Genomic DNA, 19,467 nt, shown 5'->3' with positions numbered 1-19,467 from the left:
ATGAAAATTAAACGAGCAAAATTAACTTTAGTGAAGGTGTTGGGTACCACCTTAAACTGATTGAAAAGTTATATTTTCATCATATTCATATTCAAGCACAATCCTTCCCGTTAAGAATCATGAATCATACCATTATAAAATATATGAGAAGAACATAACCTGTATCATGCCAACGACTGATTTTAGAATAAAAGTATTTATTTCTGATGCAAAACCCTGCGAGTGAATCAATATTAATACCAAAATATGCAATCTTCATTGACCTTACAACAGTATCCCTTCTGAATAAGTCTGTTTAAAGAGACAAATATGAACCAATGGATGAGAATGTCATCAACAAATGGTCAATGTACAGCAGCAATGAACAAAAGTATGCCATGAAAGACCTTAACTAGAAACATGTGAAATAATTCAAAAGAGAAAACAAACTACCTGATTCATGCTAATACCATGTTAATGATAAACATAAAACAACTATGGAAGACTGTAACCAACATGTACAACAATCACTGAAATACAGACTATAAAAGCAAGTTATGTACAAATGAAATTTTAATGTTATGATTATTATACAAAGGTATATGTTTCAGACATTATTTTATATGTTTCGAAATGAGAACATAACAAAATACATATTCTAACTGTAATCTGTTCCATAGTTGTCTCCCATGCTGATTAATAAACTGTAGTCCTTCACCTAGGATGTGTTCTTCATTTGTAATTTTTTAGGGGGACAGAACAATTTTCTAATGTAATTTCATGATAAAATTCAAATTGATAATGGAGTTTAATGAAATGTCAAAAACTAATGTATATGCTTCTGATAAATACCACAAACATGGGAGACAACTCTTTCTAACAAAAGACTGATTTTCTTTCTTATCATTCATGCTGCGCAAGTTTATATTCAGTAGCAGTTTGGTAACCATAGAAGTAGAACATACCAAAATTACAAATACTGTCAACTAGTAGATTTTCCAATCACATTGTTTAAGTCATTAACTTGTCACTAATCACAAGTCATTTAGTTTTTTTGGTAATATTTCCTGTTGCAGGTATGACTGTAGACTTAGTTCCTGAAGCAGAACCAGACACTACATTAGGGTTAATAACACCAGGTAATCCTCCCCGGGAACCAGTCACATTAGATGTGGGTTGATTGTCCCACTTTGTCTTTCTCTTTTTATCATCTGAAATTAATAGATTCAATTTAATGCTAACTGTTGTACGACTTCTATATGCATTATATTTATTCAAATCATTTGCTTAAAAAAATAATTTTATACTGATTTTTTAGCTTATGACAGAAACCTTCATAAATAGAAACCTAGACCAAATATTCTGAAAACCAATTATATAAATAATGGTGACCATAAAAATCAAAAGGGTCTAAAGATTGGCTGAACGAGTTTCACATTAGTTTATGAACAATTATATAGTTTATCAAAATGTATAAACAAAATAAATTGTTTAAATCATGCCAGTACCAAATCACTGATTCAAATATGTCTGCTCTTTGGTCGGGTTGTTGTCTCTTCCATTCTCAATTCTATCTGTGCTAATGTGGTGTAAAGCAAATAACAATCAATCAATCAATTCTATCAGTCTATATCTAAAATTGTGGGTGTTCCAGAATGTTTACTGAATTGGCAAATAGTTTCCCCATGTAATATGTATATTGATTTTTGCATTTGCATATTAATGACTGATTTTAATTTCATCACAGAAAATAAAGAGACAAACCTCCTGATGTGACATCTGTAGAAGATTGAGGTCTCTTAGTTCCTGTTACAAATTCAACCTGAAAAATAAAAATTTCTACAGTTCCAAAATATTCTTTGTGAATTCTTAAATGCTTTATGATTATCTATAAAAAAATTATACTATAACAGGGATCTCCATGGATGAAAATTGAACGATGGAGGAACTTTCACCATCATTAACCGTATCTACGCCGTACAGTGTAGCGCGATCAAAAGTTTTTCATCCCTCCACATAGGGATAGGTAAACATGCTAATTCATTGCTTATTTAAATTTTCATTATAAATTCTATATAGAAGTATATATATTTTCAATAATTGCTGTTTGTAACCCTTCAAAGGCCAAGCCCTCATGCCCCCTCCCTTTCCCTTAGTCCAGAATGACCAATAGCTATCATGAAGGTCCCAATGTAGTTTTCTTGCTATTTTTGGTAATTGTAATGGGGGTTAAAATTCATGTGCAGCTTATTTTTCACAGACATTGTCAAATTCAGAATTCATGAACCCATTACCGGTATGGCTGGTTTGCAGCAACGACAAAAGAGTCGTACGGGTTATGTAAAAGGTTAAAAGATTTGTAAAGCGAACGTTGTCAAATGAAAAGGTTTTTAATGACTTTATCTAGCAAATCGATGCTATATGCAACATGCATCTTTCGAGTCTGAATAGAAACAGAAACAGGCATGTATCAATTTGATTGTAAACTACGAAATGAAGTCGAAATTACGATACAATATTTATTTACAGGAAATATTAAAAGATTTTACTTTTGAACTTTTAAAGTAATTCTATATTATCGTTACAATACAGCTGTACTCGAGTTATTTGCGATGAAATAATAATTACTGTTTTACGTCTTATTTTGTACTTCTTAAAAAGGGGGATGCTGATTGCGTAAGTCAAAATAAAAGCACGTGTTCAACTCTACTTGTTAAAATTTGTAACTGGACTATTAATTTATTTATTTAATCTGAATTATCATAAGCATTTGTGGAAACTTAATTAAATAATTCGACAAATGAATCGTCTATCTTCAGATAATATTCTCCTGTCTGCTTTGTTGATCTACCTGTACAAGCTCAGGTACAAGTGATTAGCGATCTTAATCCGGATATCCCTCAGGCGTTAGAACTGGATTATACTATAAAGAATGCCTGAAGGTTATGCAATTCATGATTACATGCATTTGATTATAATTGCTAAAAAAAATGGCGTCAGGCTATAAAAACGATCACAGTTTTGAACGATGGCGCAAGTCATTTGACGATGGCGCAAGACATTTGAACGATGGTGCAAGTCATTTGACGTTGGCGCAAGACATTTGAACGATGGCGGGGCGCCATCGTTAAACAAGTCATGGAGATCCCTGCTATAACATTTCTCTACATATTGTTGACTCAATATTTCCCGTTGGATATAATTTTTTGTAGTTTTCAAAGGTAAAGGTGAAACACAAATTTAAATGCTTAGCAAATAGCAATGTACAAATTTTAGAAAGGCTTGTATGCAGAATTTTGCAAAACTGAGAAATCATATATCCTTGTTTTCTACATATTTTACAAACAGATCAACCTTTGAATATAAAAGTCATACAAGAAGTTATTGTGTAAACTTACGATAGAGAATATTTTGTTATCACTTGAGCAAGCTTCTTTATCATTTTACAGATCTTTCTGAGTTCATTATAAACCTGACATTATATTTCCTTTCAGTAAAAAAGTAAATTGGTAAATTAAAATATTACTCAAGAAGAAATTGTAAATAGCAAATGACTATAAAGAATAAACCATCCCTAACTTTAGGACAGTCAGGATTTTTCTTACCTTCGTTCGATCTTTTCTTTCTTTCTCTCTCTTCTCCATTTCCACTTTTTGAGCTTTGTCTGAATTAAATCATATAAGCATTTTTATTTGTAATATTTTTCTATATATATAAATCTTTGGCAGTTTCTTTCAAGTAGCTGTTTAAACCATTGCCGAATAATATATATGTTGTGAAAATTACACATAAACTAAGGTAAACTTCACAAAGTAAACGTTAAAACTGCATAAATTGGTAACAGATTCTGAAACCATGTCACCTTGAGTTTTGTCATAAAAGATGTTTTCAAAAAATGTAAAACGATAAACTGTTATCACAGAGATATATCTTGCTTTTTTTTGTAATTTTGATTATGCAAATGCAGAAGTTAAAATAACAATACTTATAAACATGTTACATAAGTTAGGAAAAAAATCAAAGTCAATGAACCATGACAGGTACATGGCTAATTAATCTCCATGGAAATGAGATGTGCCAATGCTAATACAACTGCATACCAAAAAGCATTGACTTGTAATAAGTTGTTCCCTTTAAACAAGCTTAAGCACAAACATTGACTTGTAAACTATGTAAAAGTTTCAAAGTCAATGAACTATGAAGAGAGGGTGGGGCTATATAATCTCCATGGAAACCATACTTGCAAATGCTGATAAATTTTAATACCAAACATCATTTACTTTACATTAGCAGTTCATCTTAAACTGATCTAATGACAAACTAATACATGTAAACTAAGCAAAAGATTCTTAGTCAATAGACCTTTACTGAGGGGATGGGGGCAATGAGATGTGCCAATGCGTATACAACTGAATAACAATTAATATTGGCCTATCACTAATGGTTCCCCTGGGACGGTCCTAATCACAAACTAATACATTTTAACTTAGCAAAATTAGAGACAACTGCATTCCAAATATGATTGACCTACCACTTGTGGTTCACTATAAATTAGACCTAATCACAAACTAATACATTGTTGACTCTGTCAAGCTAGACAAAAATATTGTGAGTCTAATAGATCCAGATATATTGTTTTCTTTTTCATGCCAGTAACTGATAAAACTTACCTAATTGATCGTAGAAAGATTCTTTGCCCCAAGCATGGGGATCAAATACCTCCTAGAAATAAGAAGAAAAAATGTTTTTAATTTGATGGATTTATATTTGACATATCATCATGATCATTTAGACAATCAAAGTCTGACAACTTTGAGTAACAGTAATGGTACCAATTGTTCTGCAACAGATGCACATTTGACCAATAAATATCAATTCAGTGATGATCAAGGCCAAAAAAAAATGAAAATCTAAAACTTATTTAAAATATTGACCAGCTTGAAGACAAAAACAGTAGTAAATAACTATCAAGTGTTACAAAGAACTTTTAGTATAAATTATAGCTACCAGTATTCAGAAAGAGTAAAACCAGCCTGGAGATATTTCAGCCTCTGTGGTAAAGGAGTAGGTTCAGTAAGACCCCTTTTTGGCCCCAAAATATATCATTTTTACAAAAGTGTGAGAATGTAACATTTCAGCTATTTATTGGAAAGTAGAATGCTACTGCTTCATAAATATGGGCTGTTTCTGACAATGCAATGCACTTATATCGGGTACTAGCATCATTTTATTTTATTTTTTTTTATTTTTTTTTAAGGTTTACATATTTTATTGAAATCTTTACATTTGTTAGTTTAAAACATCGATTACCGGTACCTTATCCCGGCCTCGTTAACATTAGTAATGATATTTATATATACAGGAGTTAGTTGTTGTTAGTAATATTCACCAAATATATATATATAATATACCGGTATAAATACATGTAAGTTATAAATGCTAACAAATATAAAGATGGTTCGACATAAATGTCTAATGTCTAACAAACAAAAAATAAACAATTCTTCATAAATGACATATTATTTAGTTTTGGATTTTAAGGAATCAAACAAAGATTATAAATCAAGAGTAGTTTCATTTCTTTTTTCTCTTTCTTCTCTCTTCCCTCCCTTTTTTAAAGTAATAAATGTTTAAATGATTTTATTAAATTTCAACTCCTCCCTCACAAGAAAAAAATATAAATAAATAAAATAAAAATAAATAAATAAATAACTATAAGATAAGCTTTAAAACACACTGAAAGTAATTAAGAAATAAGAAAGCCAAAAAAAAAAAAAAAAAAAAAAAAAACGGAAATGGTAGAAATTTATGAATATATAAATAAATATCAGGAAATACCAATGTAAAGAGGTAAATAGAAAAAAGAAATGAGAACCACTTGCATTCACTTTCACTTTCTCTCAGTCTCTCATACACACATACAATTCTTACTTACATACACACATACATTACTTAATTATGTACACAATTATTGTTTACAATTACAAATGTATATGCATCAAAGAATAAACAAAATCTAGTCAAAAAATTTGCTCACAGATTAATATCATACTCTATGGTGGAAATATATATTGTAATGGGGTCCAAAATTTTTCATATACATCGACATTATTATTTTTCTTTGCAATATAATATTCATATGACTGATATTGTTTTATTCTATTTTTAAAACCAAAAATATTAGGAGTAAGTTCCTTAAACTTACATTTATATATATAATTTTTTGCTACTAAAAATAAAAGATTCATGAATAAGCTTTCTGAATAGAAACCAAGGAATATCTGCTTTTTACTGATGGCAAAATCCCTGCTATACAATCTTATTTGCTGTAATAATGATGACCAAAATTGGTATGTTATTGGACAATCATAGAAAAAATGTACAATAGTTTCGTCATCAAGTTTACAAAAAGTACATGAACTAGAATCTTTTTTCTTTATCTTGTACAAAAAAGAGTTTGTAGGAATTATTTGGTGAAGTATTTTGTATTGAAAGCTTTTTAAATAGGTATCTTTGCAAGACTTCCTTAGTAGCATAAAATATTTTTGCCAATTTTCAATTTCTGAGTCTATCAACTGCTCCCATTTCTGAAATTTTTCAAGGGGAGGTTGAAATATATGATCAATAAGACTCTTATACACAAATTTTGGTTTCTTATTATTAATAATCTGAGTACAAAAAGCATCAGAGATGTTGACATTTTCAATCTGTTGAGAATCACAATATTCTTTTATGTGATCTTTAATAAATTTTGGAATATTGGAGATTAGACTGTAATATTTCAGAAAATTATTTGTAAGAATCTTATGTCTAATCTTTTCAAATGTAAAGAAGTCTTTGTTTTGACCATTTACAATGTCTTTTATATACTGTACACCAAAGTCCTTCCATTGCATATAAATAGTGTAATCTGAAAGTGGCACAAAATTTAAAATATCTAGCGATAATATATCATTTGTACAAGCCTTAGTATAAGGCTTTGCAGTATGTAAGCAAAATAAAACATCTTTCCAAAAAGGATTCTTAACATAGCCATGAATTTCTAGCAGTTTTTCTTTTTGTAAAGAAAAGACTCTGTCACCACCAAATTTGGTTAATTCAGACAGTAATAATGTCTGCCATGATCCCTCTAAATTTAAAAGAAGTCTTCTGACCCAGCTTATTTTTAGATATGTACTAAAAGATGACAAATGCACCATGTTCAAACCTCCCTGCATAAAATCCCCAATTAGTGTATTGCGTTTTATACGTTCTAATTTCCCATTCCAAATAAAGTTATAAAAGAGAGTATTTAACTCTTTAATTTTAATCTGGGATAGATTTGGTAAAGCTGTGAGCAAATGAATTATCTTTGGTAATGCCAGAGTCTTTACAACAGTAATTTTACCAAGTAATGTAAGTTTTCTGTGTTCCCAAGCCTTAAGTATTGATGACATTTCCTTGATTTTCTTTGTGAAATTTATATCTAACATAGCTTGTAAATCTAATGAAAAATCTATCCCTAAAAGTTTGAAATTTGACTTTGTCCATTGAAGATTATAATTAGGACAAAGTATATGGTCTGAATATTTTTTGGTTCCAATCCAAACAGCTTTGGTCTTGGATGCATTCATTTTAAGCCCAGAGACCCTTTTAAAAGAATCAAAACATTTTAAAGTCTCCTCTAAAGATTTTTCCTTTCCATCTAAAACAAGAAATGTGTCATCAGCATACTGGCTCAACAATAATTCTTTGTTGTGAATAGGAATACCATGGATGTCAGATGTAGATTTTAGTTTTAGAGCTAATAATTCAACACCTATAATAAATAAATATGGGGATAGGGGGTCACCTTGTCTACAGCCTCGCTCAAGATTGAAGAAACTTGACAAATTACCATTATTTATAACACAGCTTTTAGCTTCTGAATAGAGAGTCTCAAACCACTTGCATATAGATGGTCCGAAATTAAAGCTTTTTAGAGCTTTTACTAGAAAATCCCACTCAACAGAATCAAATGCTTTCTCAAAATCAACAAGTAACAGTAAACCAGTCATATTATGCTCTTCCAGATAGTGCATAAGATCATATAATAAGCGAATGTTTTCCCCAATGAACCTATCTTTAATAAACCCGTTCTGAGTGTCACTTATAATAAATGGCAATACTGGTTTGAGTCTGTTAGCTATAGCTGCTGAAGCTATTTTAATGTCAGTATTCAGTAAACTGATGGGTCGCCAATTACTCATATATCTCCTATCTTTTCCATCTTTTGGAAGGCAAGTAATGACACTCTGATATTGAAAACTAGAAAAATTTCTATGCTCATACCCAAAATATAAAGATCGATATACAAATGGACCGAGATCTCTCCAAAAAAATTTATAAAAATCAACTGTAAATCCATCGGAACCAGGACTCTTACCATTTGTCATATGTTTCAGTGCCAGAGCACATTCATCAAATGTCAAGTTACCCTCACACAGATCACTTTGTTCCTGTGTGAGTTTAACATTATGGTTATAAAAAGAGTTGTCTTCCCTGTCAGATCTTCTGCTTGAATACAGAGTTTTATAAAATTTCTGTTGTTCAAAAAGAATGCTAGACTGTTCAGAAATATGTTTACCTTGGTCATCAATCAATTCAGCCATTGTCTTTTTAATGAAATTACTCTTCTCTAATTTGCAAAAGTATTCAGAGCATTTTTCTCCTTTTTCATGCCAGTTTGCTCTTGATCTGAGGAGTAAACCTTCAATCTTTTGTTCCCTTTTATTTTCTAGTTCTAGTTTCTTCCCATATAAAGTAGCTTGAACATTAACATTTGGTGACATATTCATAATATTTTCTAATTGTTCAACCTCTTTTTCAAGCTTAGATGTATGTTCTCTATCCTCTCTATTTTTTTCAATACTATAAGAAATGGACAAAGTCCTGATCTTCATCTTCAGGATTTCAAAAAATAATTGATCATTACATGTAAGTTTAACATCAAGACAATTTTGAATGTCACCTGAAAGATAATACTCAGAAATAGTGTCTTTTATACATGTCTTAATTTTCTCAACATACTCAACATCTCTTACAAGTTGTGAATTAAATTTCCAATACCCCTTTCCCCGCTTAGCAAGACTGGCAGAAAAAGTAAAGACAATGGCAGAATGATCTGTCTTATAACCGGGTATAATCTTCGTGTTCTTCATAAGAGAATATATGTCCTCAGTGACTAAGAAATAGTCTAGTCGACTTTGTTTAATAGGTGATGGTTGACGCCAAGTAAATTTTCTGTCAGTAGGGTGACATGTTCGCCAAGGATCTAATAATTCTAATTTTTCAATAATTTCTTCAATCTTTTCACGAGATTTGGGATTTCTTTTATGTAAAATGTTATATGTATCTAAATTGCAGTCCTGGACAACATTCCAATCACCACATAATAAAATACTAGTATTAGCATACAATGCTATTTTATATAATATATCATCAAACAATAATGGTTCATCCGTATTATATCCATATAAACATACTAAAGTCAATCTCTGTTCAAATAAAGTGATATCAATAACAATATAACGACCATTCTGGTCAAATTTAGTGTCATGAATAGTAAAATCTAAACCCTTTTTAAACATGATACTAACTCCAGCGCTTCTATTGTTATGATGACAAAAAATGCAAGTATTGCCCCATTCTTCTTCCTGTATTTTTTCAGCATCTTTACTGCTATGTGATTCTTGAAAACATATAATTGAAGCATGTTTGCCCTTTGCCCAATCAAAGACATCCAATCTTTTCTTTTTATTAGAAAATAAACCCCTTACATTCATAGATAGTATAGTAATATTATTATCTATTCCCATAGGTTATGTATATATAACAGATAGAACATAAACCGGAGAGCAAATAAGTTAATTGTAAAACAGTAATAAAGTACATATTGTAATCACATACACACAACACACATACAATAAAATGACACTGGTGATAATGTACAAAACACATCAGATTGGTTTCACAGTATTGGCGTAAATTATGAACCGTATAATATTTAAAAATTAATTTAAAAAAAACACAACAGAAAAAAAATGTATCAACATAGACTTGAAGATTATCTTACTCAAAGTTAAATAAAAAATAAAAAATAACTTTGTAGTCTAATATAGTGCAGCGGCGAAATCTGAAAAGACGCTTAGTTAAGGAGTTTAATGCACCCAAAGAACACACACCTGATTTTTTTTTTAAATGAAAGAATACATGTTAAACGTATATTTTAAACATGCCGTAAGAAAATCGTATGGTCGAATTTCCGTAAAAATGGCTTTTTAGAGCGTTATGTAGTGTATAAAAAAAATTCACTGATACACTAAAATGTTAATTATTATTACGAATCACAATATTACGGCTATTTTTTAAATTGATAATGTAAGAATATATCACTGACGATAAAAATAGCCAATAATTGTTTTAAAAACATTTACCATTAACATTTTAAAACCCGTTTTACTTCAGTAGTTGTGATTAACACGATTTTCACCGGTTTCCGTTAATAACAGGATAATTATAAAACACTTCATTTGTGTTTATTTGGCATAAATATACACTTCGATATTTACTTTATACAAAACAACTTTCGTTTGTAACATTTCTTATTCGATTAACAAGAAATTTTTAATTTGAATAGAACACCTCAATCTGTTACACATTTATTTAATTCCGGAATTACGGTCCGGGACGTTTAATTTTGTTTAATCCTCACTCCGTTCAGTTCTATCACTGTACAAGCCAAATGTCGATTAGCATTTCACATTGAAATTGTTTGATTAATATCAGTTTTAGGGTTTATATTTGTCTTTACACTAGTTTTATATTTGCTTTGTTGTTGATTTCATTGTTTTTTGTTATTTTTAATACCCAGCTGAGTGGTAATAAATTGTTTTTTTTTTTATCATTGTTTACATTGTGTTAAGTAATCGCTTAAAAATTATTCCGGATCTGTTGTGAAAATTTTCCGGATAATGTCACAGTTCGGTAGTCCTTTAAAACTTACCCCAACAAGTGCAAAGAGAGGGAAATCTTCCTTAGATTGGCAGGAATGCATAATTTGTCAGATTAAAAGCCCGGAAAAATTATATATTTTCACTGACAAGGGCAAAGTTAGTTTTATTGAAGCTACTAAACTACGGAAAGATGAGATCTATTTGAAGATTGTAGAAGAGTTGTCTTCTATTAAACAATTTTTTTCGGAAAATATGGATGTTAAATACCATAGATCTTGTTGTAAATCTTACACCAGTAAGCAGAATCTATCTTGTTATAAACAAGATTTTATGGAAACGGAGGAGAATATAGGTGGTGCTTGCATTTTTTCACCTGCTGCAAGCACATCTAGAATCATAACTCGATCAGAGTGGTATTCCTGTATTTTTTGTAAGAACAAAACTTACAAAAAAGATGCTAAATTGCACAAAGTGGAATCAGAAGACAGAATAAAGAATATACTTGAGGCAGCTAGAATTAATTCGGATCATGAAATTGAGTCAACGGTTTTACATGAAAATTTTACTGAAAATGCCCTTTATCATTCGGCCTGTATAACTAAATATCTACTGAAAACACCCCAAAAAGTAAAAGCAGAATCTTCTGACCACGATACTGCATTTGTGAAGTTGGTATCAGAAATTAATTCAGACCTGATGGTAAAGCATAAGGCTTTTATGATGTCCAACTTGCTTGAGAAATTTCGTTTCTTGCTTCCACAGGACTATGCCGACAAATACACAACATATAAATTGAAAAATAGGTTAATGAATTATTACGGCGATTCAATTGTCATACAACCACAACAAGGCCAGGGTAAATCAGATATCATGTTCAGCAGCTCTATATCTATCGGTGACACAATCAAAGCTGCAAGTCAGCTAAAATCTGAACACAAAATAGCACAGTTAGATTTGGAAATTGGAAGTTCCAAAAATACAACAAGTGAACAACAGATTTTACACACCGCTGCCAATATGTTAAGGCGTGATATACATAGCCTTGATCTAAACAATAATTATTACTCAAGATCTAAACTAAAGTCTTTCGAGGATATGACGAAAAAAACTAAACTAAAGTGTCGTTCTGGTGACACAGTTAATGTGCATATCAACCCAGAGTTAGTTTTTAGGCGTGCCTTGGTTTTGGCAAATTGTCGAGAGGATGTAACAGTTGAAAAAGTTCTGTCCTATCCAATTGGTCCAATCCCAACATCCATGTTCCATGACGATGGTACAATGCGCAAGACTTGCAAGGCAGATTTAGCTCACATACTGGAACAGGATGTAGTAGTCTGTCAAATCCTTCCAATATTCGATATATCCCGAACCACCTATATAAGAGATGGCATGGCATTATTGCAATCTATCAATGCAAAAAGGTTTAAAACATTTGGTGAATTGGCTTTAGATTTTGTCCGCAATCAGGTTGCTTGCTTTCAATATGCTTCAGTGGTTGCTGACATTTTTGATAGATATGACATTCAAAATTCCATTAAAAGCTCTGAACGGGAACGTCGATCAAAGTCATTTTTCAATCCAAAAGTAATCGAAGGAAGAATCATTCCAGACTGGAAAAAATTTCTTAATTCAGGTGAAAACAAGCAGTCACTTATAAAGTTTCTTGGTGAATTCACTTTGCAATATATGAATGAAAATAGTTGTCTAATGGATGGACAAAAACTGTACCTTGCTGGATCATTTCCCAATCCAGAAATAGTGAAAATAATAAGTCCCAAAGGTATATCAGATTGCAGTGAATTGCCAAGTACACAAGAAGAGGCAGATACACGTATTGTACTGCATGCATTGAATGCTGACAAACTGTACAGGGAAAACGATGTAAACGGTCGCATTATTGTAAAGTCTCCGGATACGGACGTGCTAGTACTTTCAATACATTATTTCCCACAGATGACTCATATATCTGAATTGTGGTTTCAAACAGGAATGATCACTAGCATTAAGGATTGTCGGCGTTACATTCCTGTTCATGAGCTGTGTGGGTCGTTAAATTCAGTTTTGTGTAAAATCCTACCAGCTGCACACGCTATTACAGGATGTGATACTACATCGTCTTTATTTGGCATAGGCAAGAAATCCATGCTAAAGACACTAAAAGAAACGCCTGTTCATTTCAATGACTTGTCCCACATATCTTTATTAGATATAGAAGATTCGGTAGCCGTCAGTCGAAAACTCGTAACTAGGCTTTATGATCCTAAAGGAAAGTCCAAACGCTGCCATACTAATCTGAACAGTTTCCGGGTGAAATTAGCCACATGTAAAGATTCTAGCTTGGTCCGACTCCCTCCTTGTGAAGCATCTTTCAAACAGCACGTCCTTAGGTCTTCTTTCCAAACCAAAATCTGGTTTACTGCACATATCGCCAAGTCTGCTATTGGATCGCCTTTACAGTTTGGTTGGAAAGAAGGAAAGTGTGGTCATGAACCTGTCTTATTTGAAGGTCAAATGTCATCTGACTTCCTTCAAGATTTGGTGTGCACATGCAAAGGAAAATCAGTTTGCAGTAAAAGTTGTGTGTGTTTTGAACAGAAGTTGTCCTGTACTGAACTGTGTCAATGTCAAGCATCAGACCTTTGTAAAAACATCAATACACACCTGGCAGATATAGATGATGATGATGATGATGCTTGATTACCTGACCTATCTACGTCTTAATAATGCTAATTCATATATAAACTTGTTTTGCTTTTAGTTTATGTCCACTTTTTCTGCTGATTTAATATAAAAACATAAACTAAAAGCAAAACAAGTTTATATATGAATTAGCATTATTAAGACGTAGATAGGTCAGGTAATCAAGCATCATCATCATCATCATCTATATCTGCCAGGTGTGTATTGATGTTTTTACAAAGGTCTGATGCTTGACATTGACACAGTTCAGTACAGGACAACTTCTGTTCAAAACACACACAACTTTTACTGCAAACTGATTTTCCTTTGCATGTGCACACCAAACATGTATTGTCGAAATGCGCATCTGGTGCAAGAAAATTGATACCGTTAATTTTATTACTATCACTGGGTCGATGCCTCTGCTGGTGGACTATTAGTCCCCGAGGGTATCACCAGCCCAGTAGCCAGTACTTCGGTACTGGCATGAAAATACGGATTTGTTTTTGTGTTATTAAAATTTGCTGATACAAAATGATAGAAATTATTATAAATTAAGGAATGTATCTCCCTCATGCAAAGCTCTGATTCCTTTCACGGATTTGGCTATACTTTTTGGACCTTTTGGATTATAGCTCTTCATCTTTTATATAAGCTTTGGATTTCAAATATTTTGGCCACGAGCATCACTGAAGAGACATGTATTGTCGAAATGCGCATCTGGTGCAAGAAAATTGATACCGTTAATTTTATTACTATCACTGGGTCGATGCCTCTGCTGGTGGACTATTAGTCCCCGAGGGTATCACCAGCCCAGTAGCCAGTACTTCGGTACTGGCATGAAAATACGGATTTGTTTTTGTGTTATTAAAATTTGCTGATACAAAATGATAGAAATTATTATAAATTAAGGAATGTATCTCCCTCATGCAAAGCTCTGATTCCTTTCACGGATTTGGCTATACTTTTTGGACCTTTTGGATTATAGCTCTTCATCTTTTATATAAGCTTTGGATTTCAAATATTTTGGCCACGAGCATCACTGAAGAGACATGTATTGTCGAAATGCGCATCTGGTGCAAGAAAATTGATACCGTTAATTTTATTACTATCACTGGGTCGATGCCTCTGCTGGTGGACTATTAGTCCCCGAGGGTATCACCAGCCCAGTAGCCAGTACTTCGGTACTGGCATGAAAATACGGATTTGTTTTTGTGTTATTAAAATTTGCTGATACAAAATGATAGAAATTATTATAAATTAAGGAATGTATCTCCCTCATGCAAAGCTCTGATTCCTTTCACGGATTTGGCTATACTTTTTGGAACTTTTGGATTATAGCTCTTCATCTTTTATATAAGCTTTGGATTTCAAATATTTTGGCCACGAGCATCACTGAAGAGACATGTATTGTCGAAATGCGCATCTGGTGCAAGAAAATTGATACCGTTAATTTTATTACTATCACTGGGTCGATGCCTCTGCTGGTGGACTATTAGTCCCCGAGGGTATCACCAGCCCAGTAGCCAGTACTTCGGTACTGGCATGAAAATACGGATTTGTTTTTGTGTTATTAAAATTTGCTGATACAAAATGATAGAAATTATTATAAATTAAGGAATGTATCTCCCTCATGCAAAGCTCTGATTCCTTTCACGGATTTGGCTATACTTTTTGGACCTTTTGGATTATAGCTCTTCATCTTTTATATAAGCTTTGGATTTCAAATATTTTGGCCACGAGCATCACTGAAGAGACATGTATTGTCGAAATGCGCATCTGGTGCAAGAAAATTGATACCGTTAATTTTATTAATATAAGTTTAGTTTACTTTGACACTGAAGCTATTTCCGTTTATTATGATAGGACGATCGGGCATTCCTAATGTTAAAAACCGTCAAAAAAACGTTGATATGATGCTAACATATTTTATAAACCTTATATGAATACATTTTGATTGAACAACAAAAATATTAATGACAGCTGTTGTCTGCAAAAAAAATGTAAAAAATTTACTGAAATAACCATCATGACCATTGAAACTGAAATCAATGAAATTAACTTTTATCACCCTTTACCTGACTTTAAACTTTTGTATAGTAGCTAGTCGTCTTAAGACTTCATTTTTATGGAAAAAAAATATTACCAAAGTTCAAGGTCATCCTTGTATGGGAACTAAATGAAGTCATAAATAAACAAAATGTATCATGTAACGAAAAACGTCAATTTTAACGTTAAAAATGACGTATTTAGAAAAAAAAATGGTATGCCCAACAGGCTCCATATATGTTGAATGAAATATTGTCCCCTGATTGTTTAATATGTTTTATGTTCCTAAGTTTAGCCCAAAATAGACAGTAAAGTCAAAATTTTGTAATATTCAATTGTTGACCTTTGACCTCAATTATGCAAAATTCCGACCACTTCTCATGCTTACGGCATCATTAATATTAAAGTTAACAATTTTATCTTTTCAATGATATATAATTTAGCCGTGTGTTCGGTGGGTGCATTAAAAAAATATATTTTTGATTCTACCGCTGGTCTAATAGTGATTTAAAGCAAGGAATGAATTGATTGCTTCTTTATTTCTTTATTTATTTATTGAAGTCACAGAGGTGTAGCCTGGTAAAAGTAACTTGAATTGAAGGGGGAAACACCTGTTTGTTATCTCGAAAAATATATTGAATTATCTCCCTTATCATCAAAACTTCAACTATGCTCATATACAATGGAATGAAAATGTAACATAAACAGATGAGACCAACATTTTTACAATTTAAAAAAAGAGTAAGAGTTATCTCCCTTCTTAAGATCAATATTTCAAAACAACTCATGAAGCTGTTTTCTTTCTTATTTTCTCTTCTATATTGTCAAACAAGTCAAACTTTATTCTTTGGTTACCACTTTTACTGTTCTGGAGCTTCCCATAAACACTACAGTTATAAAACCAAACATTCTCTAGTTTCCCAGTTAGGTTAAGTCTTGACATCAGTCCTAAGTTCTTCTGGGTGATATCATCATGGAATTTTATATCTTTTTTCAATCCTTTTTTGCTCCTCATGATCTTAATTTTCGTATCTGTGTTTCTTACTTTGGCAATGATTGGTCGTATTGCCCCGTCTTTTCCAGGAATGCGATGTATGGCAATTAAATCAGTAGGCTCCAAATTAATCTTCAAGTCTTTTTTGACAAGTTTGATAAATTCAGCATGTAGATGTTCATTGTTTTTTTCTGGATAGTTCACAATGCGAATGTTGTGCTTCCTGATACTGCTCATTGTAATTTGCAGATTTCAAAGCATCCACACTTCTTAAATTACAATCCTCCACTTTTTCATCCAACTCCTTTATCTTAATTTCTTTCTCCCTTAGTTTCTCCTTCAGAAGGTGATTTTCCAAGTTTAGAGAATCAACATTGTCTTGCAACTGTCCTGTTTTTTCTCTTAACTTACTATTGAATTCTGCAGTGATAGAATCTTTTAGTGTATTCAATAATTGACTAACAATACTTGTAACAAGTTCTTTTAAGTCACTTTGTTTGACTAACGACTCTAAATCAGATTTGATCACTGTGTCCTGAAGGGATTTTTTAATATCTTTTAGGTCTGAGTGAATGCTCATAATGTCAATGTTGTCAATACTTTCCTCAGACACATCTGAATGGGTTCGTTTGTCTCGCTTTGGTGGTTTTTCTTGTTGATCTTTGTTGCCTCCAGGTTTTTTGGCAGCTAACAATGATTGTACAGTCTTAACACCTGCCTGGTTTTTGCCTAGAGACATACTGTGGTAGTAATGGATAACAATGGATACTAATGAAATTAAATCCAATTTTGCACACTAAAAAGTTTATATCCTCTGTATCTTTTTCAAATGAAAATATTTTTCACAATTAAGTCCAGAAACAGATAGTCCATCAAAAACTGAACATGCACATATATTTTCTGTTTATGTTAACACTCTAAAATCACATCAAAATGCCAAAAAACTGCAGAGCTAAATTAGCTCACAACTACTCTAGTGGCCATCTTGTTTTGGGGTACTAGCATCATTAAGTCATGCCAAATTACTAAAATCTTCAAAATTTCAGCATTTTAGTTAAATTTTAGATGGTTTCCGTCTTAAATGAAAGTGGCAGCATTCGTGTTCATCCATAATATTTAAATACAAGTTGTATTTGATGATAACACATATTATATATAAAGGTTGAGGATGAACACGGATGCGGCCACTTTCATTTTTGACAAAAAAACATCTGAAAAGTGACGTTTTTTGGCATATTTGATAGATTTTTCATATTTAAGCTTGAATCTGAGCCTATTCAAGGACTGAATCAGTTAAAATCTTTCACATTAACTAATCGAATCAATTGAAATAGACACCTAAGTGTTTAAAAAGAGTCTAAAATCCTTCATTAGATGAACCTGAAATTTGAGGCCAAAATCGGCCCTTACTGGACCTACTCCTTTTTGAAATACATGTAGTGTCAAAGTCAAACAGTAGTTGTACACGACAGAACTTTAATTTGCATACTTTCATTTTGTATACATACTAATTGAATAAATCAAATACGAGCAGATTTTTAAAGTCATTTGACAAATTACTTACAGCTGGATAATTAGATCCCTTTTCGTCTATTCCAATAAACTCTATCAACTTCTCATAGATACTGAAAAGAAAATCCCTCAATTTTCTAAACAAGGAAGTACAAAGCTACTGACATTACTGATTAAATATTGTATTGGTAAAGCACAATCTTTTAGGATGTAACATACTTAAACAACAGTGATTCATACATTATTTGTATTATAATTTGGAGGTATTCCAATAAATATATTTAACAAGTACACACCCATGATATCGCGGGTCCGTGACTGAATTAAAGTATATAACTATGCCTAAGCCTTATTTTAGTAATTGGTATTGTCATCTGATAAAGTCATGTCGATTATAAGATACACAGTTTTCTCTGCTTTCAAATCTTTCTGTTTGAACCCGTCGACCTGGAACTTATCAATTATTGGAAATATTAATTATTTTGAAAACAAAAGGTCCAGGCTATCCAGGAATGGGGTATTTTTTAATCAACAGCATTGTCCTATATTAGTTATCTTAGAAAGTCTTGCTGATTGCTGAATAAAGCTACAATAGGGAACAATTTGACAATGATTGAATTTAGTAGTGTCAGCCCTTTGATTATGACCCGTGTATATAGCAAAATCCTAAATACACCGTTTGGTGGTGCGCCTGTCAAATGCGGAACGTACAGATAAGGTAATAGCTAACAGGTGAATATACTATTGGTATCGGTATCGGATTAGACCCGGAACTTGTTAATTATTGGCAATATTAATTATGTGGAAAACAAAAGGGTCTGGAGTGGTGTAATTTTTAATCTACACCATTGTCCTATATTAGTTATATATAGAGTTGAATTCTTTGATTTGTCGTTTTTACCCGATGACGGCTGATAAATTGGACCTCGTAATTTTAGTATTATAGATGTTTTAAATAAACAATACATGTGCATTGTTGGAAAATACAACACAAGCTGAATGAGCTTTAGAAAGTGGAATAAAAGCTTAGCTTTTCTCCTGAATTGTACCCATTTATGCCTATCTATTATGATTTTAAAGATTTTTTTTTACATTATATGAAGATTTTAATCACATCAATTCATCTTCACTTATATTTCTTGCCCAATTTTGACAACATAATAAGATAGTTACCTTGGATTTCTGAAATCTTTCCTCCTTTGTATTTTATCATTCATATCTAAACCTTTTCTCATCTTTTCAAACAAACCAGATATTTTGTCCTGTAACAAAACACTCATT

General features: G+C 32.0%; 1 protein-coding gene across 4 annotated transcripts in view; it reads right to left on the bottom strand.

The window, feature by feature from the left end:
* Positions 1-534: 534 nt before the first annotated feature.
* The window catches only part of LOC139529896 (SAP30-binding protein-like), a 28,270-nt gene continuing 9,337 nt past the window's right edge, over positions 535-19,467 (bottom strand). For all 4 annotated transcript variants that reach the window (XM_071325855.1, XM_071325857.1, XM_071325854.1 and 1 more), the window contains 6 exons: positions 19,360-19,448; positions 18,239-18,299; positions 4,650-4,701; positions 3,585-3,643; positions 1,744-1,801; positions 535-1,190 (listed from right to left, as the gene is read on the bottom strand). In XM_071325855.1, coding sequence (XP_071181956.1) covers positions 1,021-1,190; positions 1,744-1,801; positions 3,585-3,643; positions 4,650-4,701; positions 18,239-18,299; positions 19,360-19,448 — 489 coding nt within the window. In that variant the 3' untranslated portion in view covers positions 535-1,020. The remainder of the gene's footprint in view (positions 1,191-1,743; positions 1,802-3,584; positions 3,644-4,649; positions 4,702-18,238; positions 18,300-19,359; positions 19,449-19,467) is intronic.

The sequence above is a fragment of the Mytilus edulis genome, chromosome 7 (assembly GCF_963676685.1).
Source record: "Mytilus edulis chromosome 7, xbMytEdul2.2, whole genome shotgun sequence".
NCBI classification, from domain to species: Eukaryota; Metazoa; Mollusca; class Bivalvia; order Mytilida; family Mytilidae; genus Mytilus; species Mytilus edulis.
The sequence above is the reverse complement of the archived record's forward strand: the minus strand, read 5'-3'. Positions and strand labels throughout refer to the sequence as shown.